The 12,190-nt window shown below is 37.7% G+C and overlaps 1 protein-coding gene across 2 annotated transcripts; it reads right to left on the reverse strand.

Annotated features, from left to right (window-relative positions):
• Positions 1 to 567: 567 nt before the first annotated feature.
• On the reverse strand, positions 568 to 11,503 carry LOC583913 (pre-mRNA-splicing factor SYF2). Of its 2 annotated transcripts, none has more exons than XM_783801.5 (6): positions 11,458 to 11,503; positions 6,262 to 6,399; positions 5,580 to 5,705; positions 4,576 to 4,693; positions 3,380 to 3,569; positions 568 to 2,427 (listed from the first exon to the last, which is right to left on the reverse strand). In XM_783801.5, exons 1-6 carry the CDS (start codon positions 11,476 to 11,478, stop codon positions 2,262 to 2,264), a joined length of 759 nt encoding a protein of 252 aa, XP_788894.1. In that variant the 5' UTR covers positions 11,479 to 11,503; the 3' UTR covers positions 568 to 2,261. The 2 variants fall into 2 exon arrangements, with proteins under 2 accessions (XP_788894.1, XP_011662337.1); XM_011664035.2 differs by lacking the exon at positions 11,458 to 11,503 and adding an exon at positions 7,014 to 7,032.
• Between the last annotated feature and the right edge of the window lie 687 nt (positions 11,504 to 12,190).

Raw genomic sequence — 12,190 nt, forward strand, 5'->3', positions numbered from 1 at the left:
TTTCTGTGAAATTGTGTACTTGTTTACACACGATACAATGTAGAGATAGGCAGAGAGAGCAAGAGAGAGAAAAGCGAAGAAAAGAAGAGAGAGACACACACAGAGGGAAATAAATAAATAAAGGGGTGGAGATGAGAGACAAAGAGGGGGGGGGGGGGGGGGGAGATAATATAGAGAAAATGAATGACACAGAAAGTAAGAGAAATTTAGTGAATGGTAAGCAACTCGAAAGCTACTTTTCAAATTATTCACATTTAAAGATTTGTTTTATAATTAAATTGCTTTCCGTCCTGAAAATTGGTTTAAAACATAAAAGACTAATAGAAACGTTATAATAGAACACGGCCACATTTTTTGTGTGGCGATTTAGTGCTAACGCCCTTCTGCTTAAAGTTTCATTTTTGACCTGAAATTGGAGCTAACGCCCTTCTGCCACCCAGGCGACGATGTATATTAATCTTTGACTGGATAAACTACTCCCCCAAACTTATTTCAAAACAGGATCTGGGGTGACACATTACTTAAATTATGATTAATAGAAATAAATGGACAAAATATTTCTGAGTATCCAATACACAGCATTATACATTTCATAAAGCGTTTATTGGTGTTTGTACAAATGACATATGATACACATATAAGTAATAACATAAACAATTAAAATATGTATGATGATATATGAACAAAATATTTTCTGTGACAAATGTCTTTTTTGTAATACATTAGTTACAACATGGTTCTTCCTGCACTAAAAATGTATGTGGTATAGTTTGTATATACATCTGTTACTATTACATGTACATAATATGCAAGATGATGAGAAAAATGAAGTATTTCAAGACCACTTTCCTATTTATCTTCAGGTTTCCTACAAACACAGTTCCAGCTCCCTTGAACCCTCCTCTATGAACATTTCTCCCTCTCTTTCAGACAATGTTAAGAATTCTGAATTATGGTCAACTACTTTCATATGGATCAAAATCCAGAATCCTTGCACCAAACATGGCACATAAGATGATGACTTTTATGTTTCATCAGTTTGCCATCAAAGGTCCAGTAGGTGTTTCATTCCAAGGGGAATTGCTAATTTGACTGCCTTTCTAGCTCTCTGTAGATACATTCTGATATTATACAAAAGAATGTTAATAGAAACTAATAATAGTAACCAACCAAATAACCCCAATAATAGTTGTATACGATTAATCAAAATGGTTTTGACAGCCAATTGGGATGGTTGTATTAGCATCAATTTCTCCATTATTTAGAAAAAACAAGACTAATAATAATAATAATAAATTCAAAAAGGTCACTGCATTTATACTGAAAATCATACTTTCTGGAATTCATGAGTCATTATAAAAGTTGATTTTTACCTTCTCAATTGATCAAAGAACAGTTTTAAGTTAAATGAGATGGAACATCAAAAAAATGAAAACATACAAGGAAATAAAATGATACTGCAGGTAAAAATAATATAGCATTATATAGTGTCATCTTGATTCCTCTTATTTACACAATGTATTAACCTGACACAAACTTGCAAAAAAAACATGAATGTTCATCTATATAATGTGAGAATGTTGTTGTGAAGTTCATCAAATCTATCTGGATAACAGGAAAGACGTTACTATCTTAAATGATCGCTTTAGGAGTGCTTTCATAAACATCTAAAGTCATGCGACAGTTTATATATACATCTTCCTTGATTTCTATATTATGGTCATCAGTTCTGCTATACACTATACACTGGGCACCAGAAGAACGTTGATTGAATGAAGTGATATCCAGTAAACAACCTTCTTTCTCCCAGCAGATGATATATTTGTGGTCTCTAGTCTTATACTTGCTCTGTGCATTGTCTTGCCATTAAATTGGATCAATCGCAATGGTTGGTAAAATTGGATCCAGGTGTAATTCATCTGTCATAAAATAAAGAAAGGACCCAGTATCACAAGTCCCAGAGACAGTGTCGTACTTTCCAGTCTTTCATCCATTTTCATCAGTTACAATAGTAGCTGTTTGGGTTATCAGCCTTTCTAAAGGTGTTGACGTTATTGAACTACACATAGAGGATCCTGTCGAGTGAATTCTAACAGGCGATTGACAACAACAGAGAGAGAGCAGACTTTACTACTTTGCTGATATTTATGATAAATGAAGTCTGTCTAAATATCACCATGGGAAACCTACAGACATTTAAAAGGCTTCTTTCCTCTAGTCCATGTGTCATGCTGAAAGTCTGAAGCTGTTTTGTCTTGTCACTATACAGCTGTTCCCCTCTCCAGATTCTGTTTGATCTCTGCAGTGTACTTGCCATAGAAGCGTTCAATCTTCTTGTTGAATCTCATGTTACGCTCATTGATGTAATCCACATCATCCTCCTCATTGAATGCTCGTCTCCTACTGTACTTGTTTCTCTTTTCAATCCTAACGAGAAAAAAAAGGTGAAAATAAATTAAGTCCACTGTCATGTACATGTAAATGCCCGGTATCAAGGTCTTTCAAAATGTCTGTGAGAAGTATTTTGATTCATGAAAATTCTGTTTAAGATTATAATATATCCAACTCCAAAATGCAACATTATAAATTGAAATCCCTGAAAAAATTACATTCTCTTTTTTCTCATATCACATTCATCCCCTCTTTCTCTCTGTCATCACTACTGCTCTCTTTATATTTATTTATTCATTCATAACATGATAATCATGTCTTTCTCTCTTTATTGTCTCTTGCTGTTTACCTTACTTCAATTTCTTCCTTTCCTTGGGGGGGGGGGGGGGGGGGGGGGGTGTTTCACAAAGACTAAGATCGACTTTAAGTTGGACTTGGCTACGGCAGGCCTTTCGTGCCCGTTTGCTCTCATCATTATGATCTTTAGATAATATTTCTTCCTTCAATAATGAATTATCAAAAAACAGAAATTCTGTAGATTTGTGACCATGATTTGTAAGTCCCTTGAGAGACTAATGCCAGTAAATGGTGAGAGCAAACAGAGGCATAAACGGCCTGCCATAGTAAGATAAACTTAAAGTCGATCTTAACTCTTAGTTGGACTTAAAAATTATGGAGAGCCATTTGTAGCCTTGAAATAAAATATATTCAAAAGTGAAAATTCTAGTATTTTAGACTTTTTATAAATTCCACATCAAGAACATAAAATCTTCTTGATAACAGAAATATGTATGATTTGAATCAACATTTTATGCCTTTTAAAATAACTTTTACAAAATATTTCCATAATTGTTAAGTCCAACTTAGAGATAAGTTCAACTAAGGATCTTTGTGAAACACCCCCCCCCCCCAAGTCTCTTTCTCCAACAAGTCGATTAAAAAAGATAAAACTTGTAAAATATGTGTGATAGAATTGTGGCAGACTCACTGTTTGTCGAGGTCTTCGACCATCCTATTGATACCTTCCTCTGTATCCTTGAAGTCCACCTGAGTGAGAGTATCTTGATCTGGGTAGATATCATCTCCTAGCTTCTCCTTCTGTCTCTCATACCCATCAAGGTCTGGTTTCATCTGCTTCGTTAGACGCTGGTACTGACGGAACGTCGCCTGCTCATAGTCTGGTACGAAAGAAGATTTCAACTTACAATCAATCATGAAAATCTATTGCATCTACAATCCTGCAGCAATTAATTGGACCTTACCATGCATGTTATCTACCTGTAATATCAAATTGATCCTAATTTACTATTGAAGATAAAGGTGAGTTTTGGTAATGCGATTGCATTGTGAAAGAAATTGTGTGGAATTGATCAGAAAAGGTTGATCATCTAGCATGTAAGTATTGGTGTGTACTGCAAAGTTCTGGAGTCATCAAAATCATCAATATGGGGAGATCTAAGGAAGATATAATTAGTTGTAACTTTCTTGGTTCCAGGGCTCCGTACAGGGCCAGAAGGGCTTAAGCTCAGTGAAGTACAAGAGTTGGCATAATTCTGGCTTATTGCAGAAGATACAAAGAAAGGGTGCACTAAATAAACAGAATTGCAAAATTATATGCTAAAAATCAAGCAAACTGATTGCTACTGACTAATGAATTATCATCAGTGATTTCAAAAGTTGTCTAAGAGTGGACCAGGAAGATGAAGGAGTCAAGATAGAGAGACAAAGTGACAGAAAAGGTATTATAAGTCAGAGAAAGAGAGAGAGAGAGAGGAGATAGAAAGATAAACAGAGAGAGAGAGAGAGAGAGGGTGAGAGAGAGAAAGAGAGAGAGAGAGAAAGAAGAGGGGAGAGAGACAGTGAGAGAGAGAGGAATGAGAGAGAGAGAGAGAAGAGAGAGAGAGAGAGAGAAAGAGAGAGAGAGAGAAGATGAGGGGGGAGAGGGGGGGGGGGGGGGGGGGGGGGGGGGGGGGGGGGGGGGGGGGGGGGGGGGGGGGGGGGGGGGGGGGGGTGGGGGGGGGGGGGGGGGGGGGGGGGGGGGGGGGGGGGGGGGGGGGGGGGGGGGGGGGGGGGGGGGGGGGGGGGGGGGGGGGGGGGGGGGGGGGGGGGGGGGGGAGAGGGGGAGAGAGAGAAACAAACGGGAAAGGTGACAGACCAATCAAACAGTGAAATAATGTGACTTACCTGCAAATCCTTGGTCAGGATTCTTCTTCTTTCTCTTCCTCTCAAACCTCTCTGCCTCCTCAGCTGACATGTTCAACATCTTCACTCTCTCATAGTCTTCTCCTCGAGCTTCCGCTTGCTAGGATAGGAAAAAAAAGAGAGTAAATAAGACTAATGTATGATCAAGCTTGATACTAGCCTTTAAATTTCTTCAAGTACCAACAAAGGCATTAAAATTTATATTTATATAAATAGCTCATACTGGTAATAAAGACAATAAAATGTGACCAGAATAGAATCTGTGATTAAATGTTTAAATCTAACTGGGGGAATACAATGCCATGTTAACATTAATGCATCGCATCATTCACATCTTTTATTACATCCTGGATTGACATGTTCTAGTAGAAATGAATGTCTTATGCCCCTCATTTTATACAAAAGATAAAGACATATATCTCTGTTACAAAGCCAAAATATTTAGCACGGACAGAGAGTATGCAAGTCCTGATGAAGCTTTTCTTTTTAACTATAGAAGGTGTATGTATATATGGTAGAGCTGTATCTTACACAATACATCAAAATATTACTTGACTTCAAAGAGGCATGCTTTTAAGGACCTTAATAAGAAGGACCTTAATGTGACCTAGAGCAGTTGTTTCCTTCATATAATGTGAAGATAGTTGAAATGGATCCAAATTAGCATGGCAACATTCGATAAAGACTGTTCTAAATAAAAGTTATAAACTGGAAGAGAGATGTGATGGTCATAGTGACTATATGCTTTTTTTTTTACCCTTCTGAGACACAGGTGAGGCCAACTACACATAGACAGGAAATAATTTTCCTGGTATCGCATCGCAATTTGCTATGCATTTTTGCATGACTGCTATACAAAATATCTTTTGTGTAGCAGTTTTCTTCCATAGAAATGTACAGAATTTCATTTGAAATATTCATCCATCGCCTGAAATTGCTAATCAAAAAATTTGAGGAAAATTATTCCCTGCATAGAGAACATTTACCTTTCTCTCTTCTTCATCTTGTAGAATCCATTCATTCCTTCTCTTTTGCGCTTCATGGTTTGCAGGAAGTTTGTTTCTTCTGTCCTCCTCAACAAGCTCTACATGGTTCAGCTTTCTGGCTTCATTCTTAGAACGATCAATAAATCAATATTGTATGAAGGCAAGACAGTGGAAAAAGTTATTGAAGGTGTCTTCATGACCATCTACGAAATTACATGTGACATTTTCTGAGGTCAGAGCTAGATTTGTGTTATAAGTACAATCAATATGGCTGGCCAAGTAGAAATGAAAATGAACAGTTTGTATCCTCCAGGGTAGTTAAAATGGAATATACTATTATATGTAGGTAATAAACATTTTACAACAAACCTTTTATTTCAAAAAAAATAATACGAATACCGGTAGGTGATATAAATGAATATAAAAATCCTGCCATTAAAATGTTATCTTCATTAATTTAATGGGTCTCTGACAAAGGAACAATTTTTTTCTTCTTTTTAATCTTAGCCTTGCACATGTTCTCCATGGCAATGATGACACAGGTTGTGTGAATCAATCTACTTGAAATATTTGCCCTACATATACATGTATATTTATACGGTATAAAGAATTGAAATAAATAATATAAATAATTTATGTGAATACTGCAGATACATGTATTGAATGTGATATTGATTCTCACCCTTTTGAGATGAAGGTTCTTGAGTCTGTTCATTCGATCAAACTTTTTCATTGCCTCTGACTTGAACCCTGACTTGACCCCTGACCCCGATGCTGACCCCTCAGGTTTGCTTGAGGAACTGGATGGAACATCCTTGGTCTATATAAAAACAAACAAAATACAATATGTCTTACAATAGCATTATCTGTTGGGATTACTCAAAATATCACAAGTATTGTCTGGGATGCCTTTTATTAATATTGAAACAAATCAATAAATTCATAAAAAAATTAAAAATCAACAGATGCCAAGATAATCCAGATCCTAGCATCTTGGTCTCATTCAATGACAATGTTTGCAGCCTCACATGCAATGCAAGAGTGCTGACGAGTTTGTAATGACGTTATCACAGTTTTTCCTTAATAATCCTTTTGCCTTGCACGTAGACTAGAAGGGATGAAATTTAGATGACGTCATGCGCAGCGATAGTTTAAAATACGGCTGCAATATTTTCAACATGAATGTCGATTTTGACCCATAATTTCCTGAAAATGGACCATTAAACGGATTTATTCAGTCAAGTTGTTAAGTGGAATCAGTGTAGAGGTCTAGATGTATTATAGCCTAGATCTAGGCCTAGTCTAATTTACAAATTAAAATAAATTGAATAGATTCTATCAGTATCATCTATGCATCCGGTAAAATATCAAAATTAGGCATTAGTTTGGCCAAGTTTGGTGTACAAAAACGTTACACCGAACGTGAGCACTTACGCCTATGGTCAGATGGTCGGCTTCTGCAAGTTCTGGCTCTAAAGAGAGGAGCCGACCCTTCCCAATCAGAGGCTAGCAAACGAAAGAGACAGAAAATTCTGGCTAGGAAGTAGGAGTAGTCTAGATTCTAGGAATGCAAACAACTTTTCAATTGCTCTTTTGACCAAGATATTTTTAGAATTTGTCTTTGGCTTTGCCTTTGAGGCTTTGGGGAAAATAGAGAAAAACCTGGGCTTAATTGCAGAATACCCTACCATATCGTTAGTCTTCATATTATTAGCCGTAGGTATAGATTGTGATTTTATTATTTGTGATAACGGTGATACAGGTATTGAAGATTGTATAATGCAAGTGTTTGAATTCATTTGGTGGATGAAAAGTTGAATTTTACGCGGTTTTGTGCGTCATTGCAGCGCTGAATTTGGTGTGTTTGTCGCTAATTTGTGACAAATTAAGATGGCTTTCCTGATGGTATTTCATGCAAAATGTCTGTTATATTGATAAGCACTGATTCTTGTCCTTACCTTTGTCTTGTTTATTGTCTGTTATAGTCATTTAATAGATGAATTACTTGAATTCTAAGCACATTTCAGTAACACAAAATGTCCAGCCCGTACATAGTCCCACACACATATTTGTTTGTACCTTGTGCCCTCTCTCACACTGCTAGTCTGCTTTCTAAGACCCTATTAGATATTTTAATCAACAAGTAATGTCTCGTTCTAAAAATACAAAAGAAAAATAATAGTGTTGTGCTTTTGTAATCAACAAGTGATGTCTCGTTCTAAAAATACAAAAGAAAAATAATAGTTTTGTGCTTATAATAGTGGAATGTCTCATGCTAAAAATACAAAAGAAAAAAATTAGCTTTGTGCTTAGACTAGACTAGTATTGGTGGGTGGTCGATGGTCGTTGGTCGTTGGCCTCATTTTTAATATTTGGGAGTCCTTGGTCGATGGTCGTTGGTCGTTGGCTTCCTTTTTAATATTTGGGAGTCCTTGGTCGATGGTCGTTGGTCGTTGGCTCTTTTAAACAAATATGCCTCACTATTTGGTCGATGGTCGTTGGTCTCTTTTTCTAATATTTGTCAGACTGTTGGTCGATGGTCGTTGGACTCTTCCATTCAATAGTATTTGGTCGATGGTCGTTGGTTTCAATTTCTAATATATTTGTCAGACTGTTGGTCGATGGTCGTTGGAATTTGGCTTCTAGACCTAGACTCTAGAGTAGCGGCTCCGGTGTGCGGCCGTCCAGTGGGAATTGCCGATTTTATTTTTGATGCAATTACTCACAGAATACTTCAATACCGTCAATAGAGAGTTCATATATTTAGTTATTAAATAGAAGGCACAAATAACGTAACTGACCCACAGCGTGGTCAGTACTGTCCACTTTAGAAGACGTAAAAGTTGCCCGGTTTGCGGCCGTGCGTAACCCGGTTTGCGGCACGCGTACGTCACAAAGCTTTAAGCGCTACGTCACGATCAAAGCATATACCAAATTACTACGGGTAACCCAAATTCTCATGTTTATCTGTTGCTACGGTAAATTTTACAAGTTTTAAACAATTTCACCTTTTTACTGAATGGATCATCCCATACGGGGGTACGTACTACTAGAAACTATCGGGTCACAGCGGGTACACACATCAGCACACATACCATCATACACGATCTCGCATGTTATGTGTGTATTAACACCCCCCGCCGCAAACCAGAAAATCACGTAATTACGTGCCGGTTTGCGGCCACCCCATGCAACTGGCCATGCGGTGGCACAATCAAAATATCTGCGATAGGAGACAGACCACAGTCATCATACTTCCACAAAAACATCAAATTTCACCTCCAATCGGACAAATATCGGACAAATAGAGCTACAATATTGATCTAGTCATGCCTCGATCTCTTAACTTAAAAGTAAGCACCTGCTGGAATTTTCATCGCCGACTGGTGCCGTAGATTTCCGACATCGCTGACGGATACTCCGTACCGACAAGAGCATCTGCTACGGACGTTTTCGGCAGCGCAGAACTTACCGGGGAATCCACGGTAGGTTTCAATGATTATTATCGAGTCATTTTGATTTTATTTTGAAAAGTGATACCCCTGGCCGCAAACCGGGCTATGCCGCAAACCGGAGACTCTACTCTAGTTCTAGACTATATTTCTAATATTTGTCAGACTGTTATAGACTAGTTCTAGATCTAATTCTGTAAAACCGTGGTAGGGTATTCTGCAATTGTTCCAAAACCTGCTCTATGACACCTCATTTATTGAGTTTCACCTTCAGAATCACGAGCGATAAAGGTTTGAATTTTAATTTGTTCATAAAATCATTGACCTATTTTGCATGATCGCGCAATGCGCACGTAGACTGCATAGGTATGCGTGCAATCTCTATGGGAAGGATTTTAGCACACAACATCGGGTGCGCGATCAGACACCCTTTGTTGTTGTTGTTAGTTTGCGTCCCCAACTTGTGTATGACGGAATGAACATGCCCGGTGCGAAACTTTCACTAGCGCCGAAGGTTTCGTGTTTTAGAAATTATACATCAATATATGGCTTAATTGCAGAATACCCTACCATATCGTTAGTCTTCATATTATTAGCCGTAGATATAGATTGTGATTTTATTATTTGTGATAACGGTGATACAGGTATTGAAGATTGTATAATGCAAGTGTTTGAATTCATTTGGTGGATGAAAAGTTGAATTTTACGCGGTTTTGTGCGTCATTGCAGCGCTGAATTTGGTGTGTTTGTCGCTAATTTGTGACAAATTTAGATGGCTTTCCTGATGGTATTTCATGCAAAATGTCTGTTATATTGATAAGCACTGATTCTTGTCCTTACCTTTGTCTTGTTTATTGTCTGTTATAGTCATTTAATAGATGAATTACTTGAATTCTAAGCACATTTCAGTAACACAAAATGTCCAGCCCGTACATAGTCCCACACACGTATTTGTTTGTACCTTGTGCCCTCTCTTACACTGCTAGTCTGCTTTCTAAGACCCTATTAGATATTTTAATCAACAAGTAATGTCTCGTTCTAAAAATACAAAGAAAAATAATAGTTTTGTGCTTAGATTAATAGAGTAAAGTACCCGTTTTTCGGCCACTTAAGACAAAATCCTATTTATTGGACTCTTTACTTCCTATTTATTATCATTTCTTGTTCAAATCATGAAGCAAATATTATTATTATTTAAACAAAAAAAGAATCCCAAAAAAAATCACGAATTGCCATGACAATATTCATTTCAATTTTCACTGTTTTGGAGCCGGTTATCGGCCGAGCGTTTCAGTTTACGGTCGCATGTACAAAGTCAATAGGAAGCGCTCGCGCGCGCCGTGCGTTTCTGCGCTGATGTATAGCACAAGCGGGCGGAGCAGGTATCCCAAGCCGGAGCTCCCGGGTGCTCGCCTGGCCGAATACAGGCACGGCGGTGATCGGAAGTTGGAATCTGAATTAGACAGACATATCGTGTGTGCGTCGCGGTGTGCGGCTGCATTGATTTAATACATGCGATGAGATACTTTTGAGCTTGCGACCAGCACAAAATCGGGCTCTATATCTGAAAAATACTTGAAATAAAGCTCATTTTATGGTACCCATATTTCTTACATACACGCGTAAGAAACTTGATTTTTCAGATTTGGGTAGCGGGACCGCCGATTACATCGCTAAAATGTGATATTTTAGGATATATTTTTCATTGCAAATGTGGTTCTTCAGTGACACTGGCATGGTATGGTATGTGTGGGATATGTGTTATGCTATTATGCGATGTATTTTAAAGTGATTTTACCATGTATCCAACCAATTGGCCGAAAACCGGAGCTGACCGATTACCGGGTACTTTTTAGTGGAATGTCTCGTGCTAAAAATACAAAAGAATAAATTAGCTTTGTGCTTAGACTAGACTAGTATTGGTGGGTGGTCGATGGTCGTTGGTCGTTGGCCTCATTTTTAATATTTGGGAGTCCTTGGTCGATGGTCGTTGGTCGTTGGCTTCTTTTTTAATATTTGGGAGTCCTTGGTCGATGGTCGTTGGTCGTTGGCTCTTTTAAACAATATGCCTCACTATTTGGTCGATGGTCGTTGGTCTCTTTTTCTAATATTTGTCAGACTGTTGGTCGATGGTCGTTGGACTCTTCCATTCAATAGTATTTGGTCGATGGTCGTTGGTTTCAATTTCTAATATATTTGTCAGACTGTTGGTCGATGGTCGTTGGAATTTGGCTTCTAGACCTAGACTCTAGTGCTAGACTATAGACTCTATTTCTAATATTTGTCAGACTGTTATAGACTAGTTCTAGATCTAATTCTGTAAAACCGTGGTAGGGTATTCTGCAATTGTTCCCAATATATATTCGATATATCAAATATGGAATAACGACGTCTATCCAACAAAAATGAGAAACAATTAAACTTACTTGATCACTGGTGGCTGCCATCTTATCTTGGAGAGTGTTATCCTCGTTCATGTATTTTTTTTAAATAGAAATTTATCAGGAACATAATAAACAAAAATATAATTTCAAAGAACAGTAATAATATAATTAATTGATTTTTATTTTTATAAAAATTAAAACAAAAAAAAGTGGAAATATTAATTAATAATCTACATTTATTAACTAATGTATTCGATAATAATGAAGCTAGGAGCTAGATTATTGTTGCCTGTAATCCTGAATTCCAGACAACTCGCCACAAAGACAGCTCGCCCCTGGACAACTCGACACAATACCCTGGATATCTCGTCATAATACCTAATCTAAAATCCCTTATCTTAGATGAAATTGTCATTTTATGTATTCATTATTCTTTTATAAACACAATCATAACATGGAAATTGTGAGTATTTTGAGAGCATACGTTCTAAAGAATGAAGCTGCATGCTTTACTGCTGATTTTTATTTTCGGGGGGGGGGGGGAGGATGAAACTACGTTTTGACAATTGACACCCCCCCCCCCCCACACACACACACTTTTTCGTTGGGAGGGGGCGAGTCCCCCGCCCCCACTGCTGGCGCAGTGTGATAATTTACTGTCTGTTTACCTCGCCCACATTGTTGTATACTATGTATCAGATATAATTATGTTGATAAGAATCTATACTTGTCTTGTATTTATGTTTGGCACATCTGATTGATTTGCAGGGTTTTC

This window comes from Strongylocentrotus purpuratus, unplaced genomic scaffold (assembly GCF_000002235.5).
Source record: "Strongylocentrotus purpuratus isolate Spur 01 unplaced genomic scaffold, Spur_5.0 spur5_scaffold_21, whole genome shotgun sequence".
In the NCBI taxonomy this organism is placed as follows: domain Eukaryota; kingdom Metazoa; phylum Echinodermata; class Echinoidea; order Camarodonta; family Strongylocentrotidae; genus Strongylocentrotus; species Strongylocentrotus purpuratus.

Bases quoted from the DNA above. Each gene is read 5' to 3' on its own strand.
- LOC583913 (XM_783801.5), bottom strand. From the start codon at position 11,478: ATGGCAGCCACCAGTGATCAA. The intron at 5,706-6,261 runs GTGAGAATCAAT...GATCGTTCTAAG, and splicing joins AGAACCTTCATCTCAAAAGG to AATGAAGCCAGAAAGCTGAA. The intron at 2,428-3,379 runs GTGAGTCTGCCA...TTTTCTCGTTAG, and splicing joins GTCGAAGACCTCGACAAACA to GATTGAAAAGAGAAACAAGT.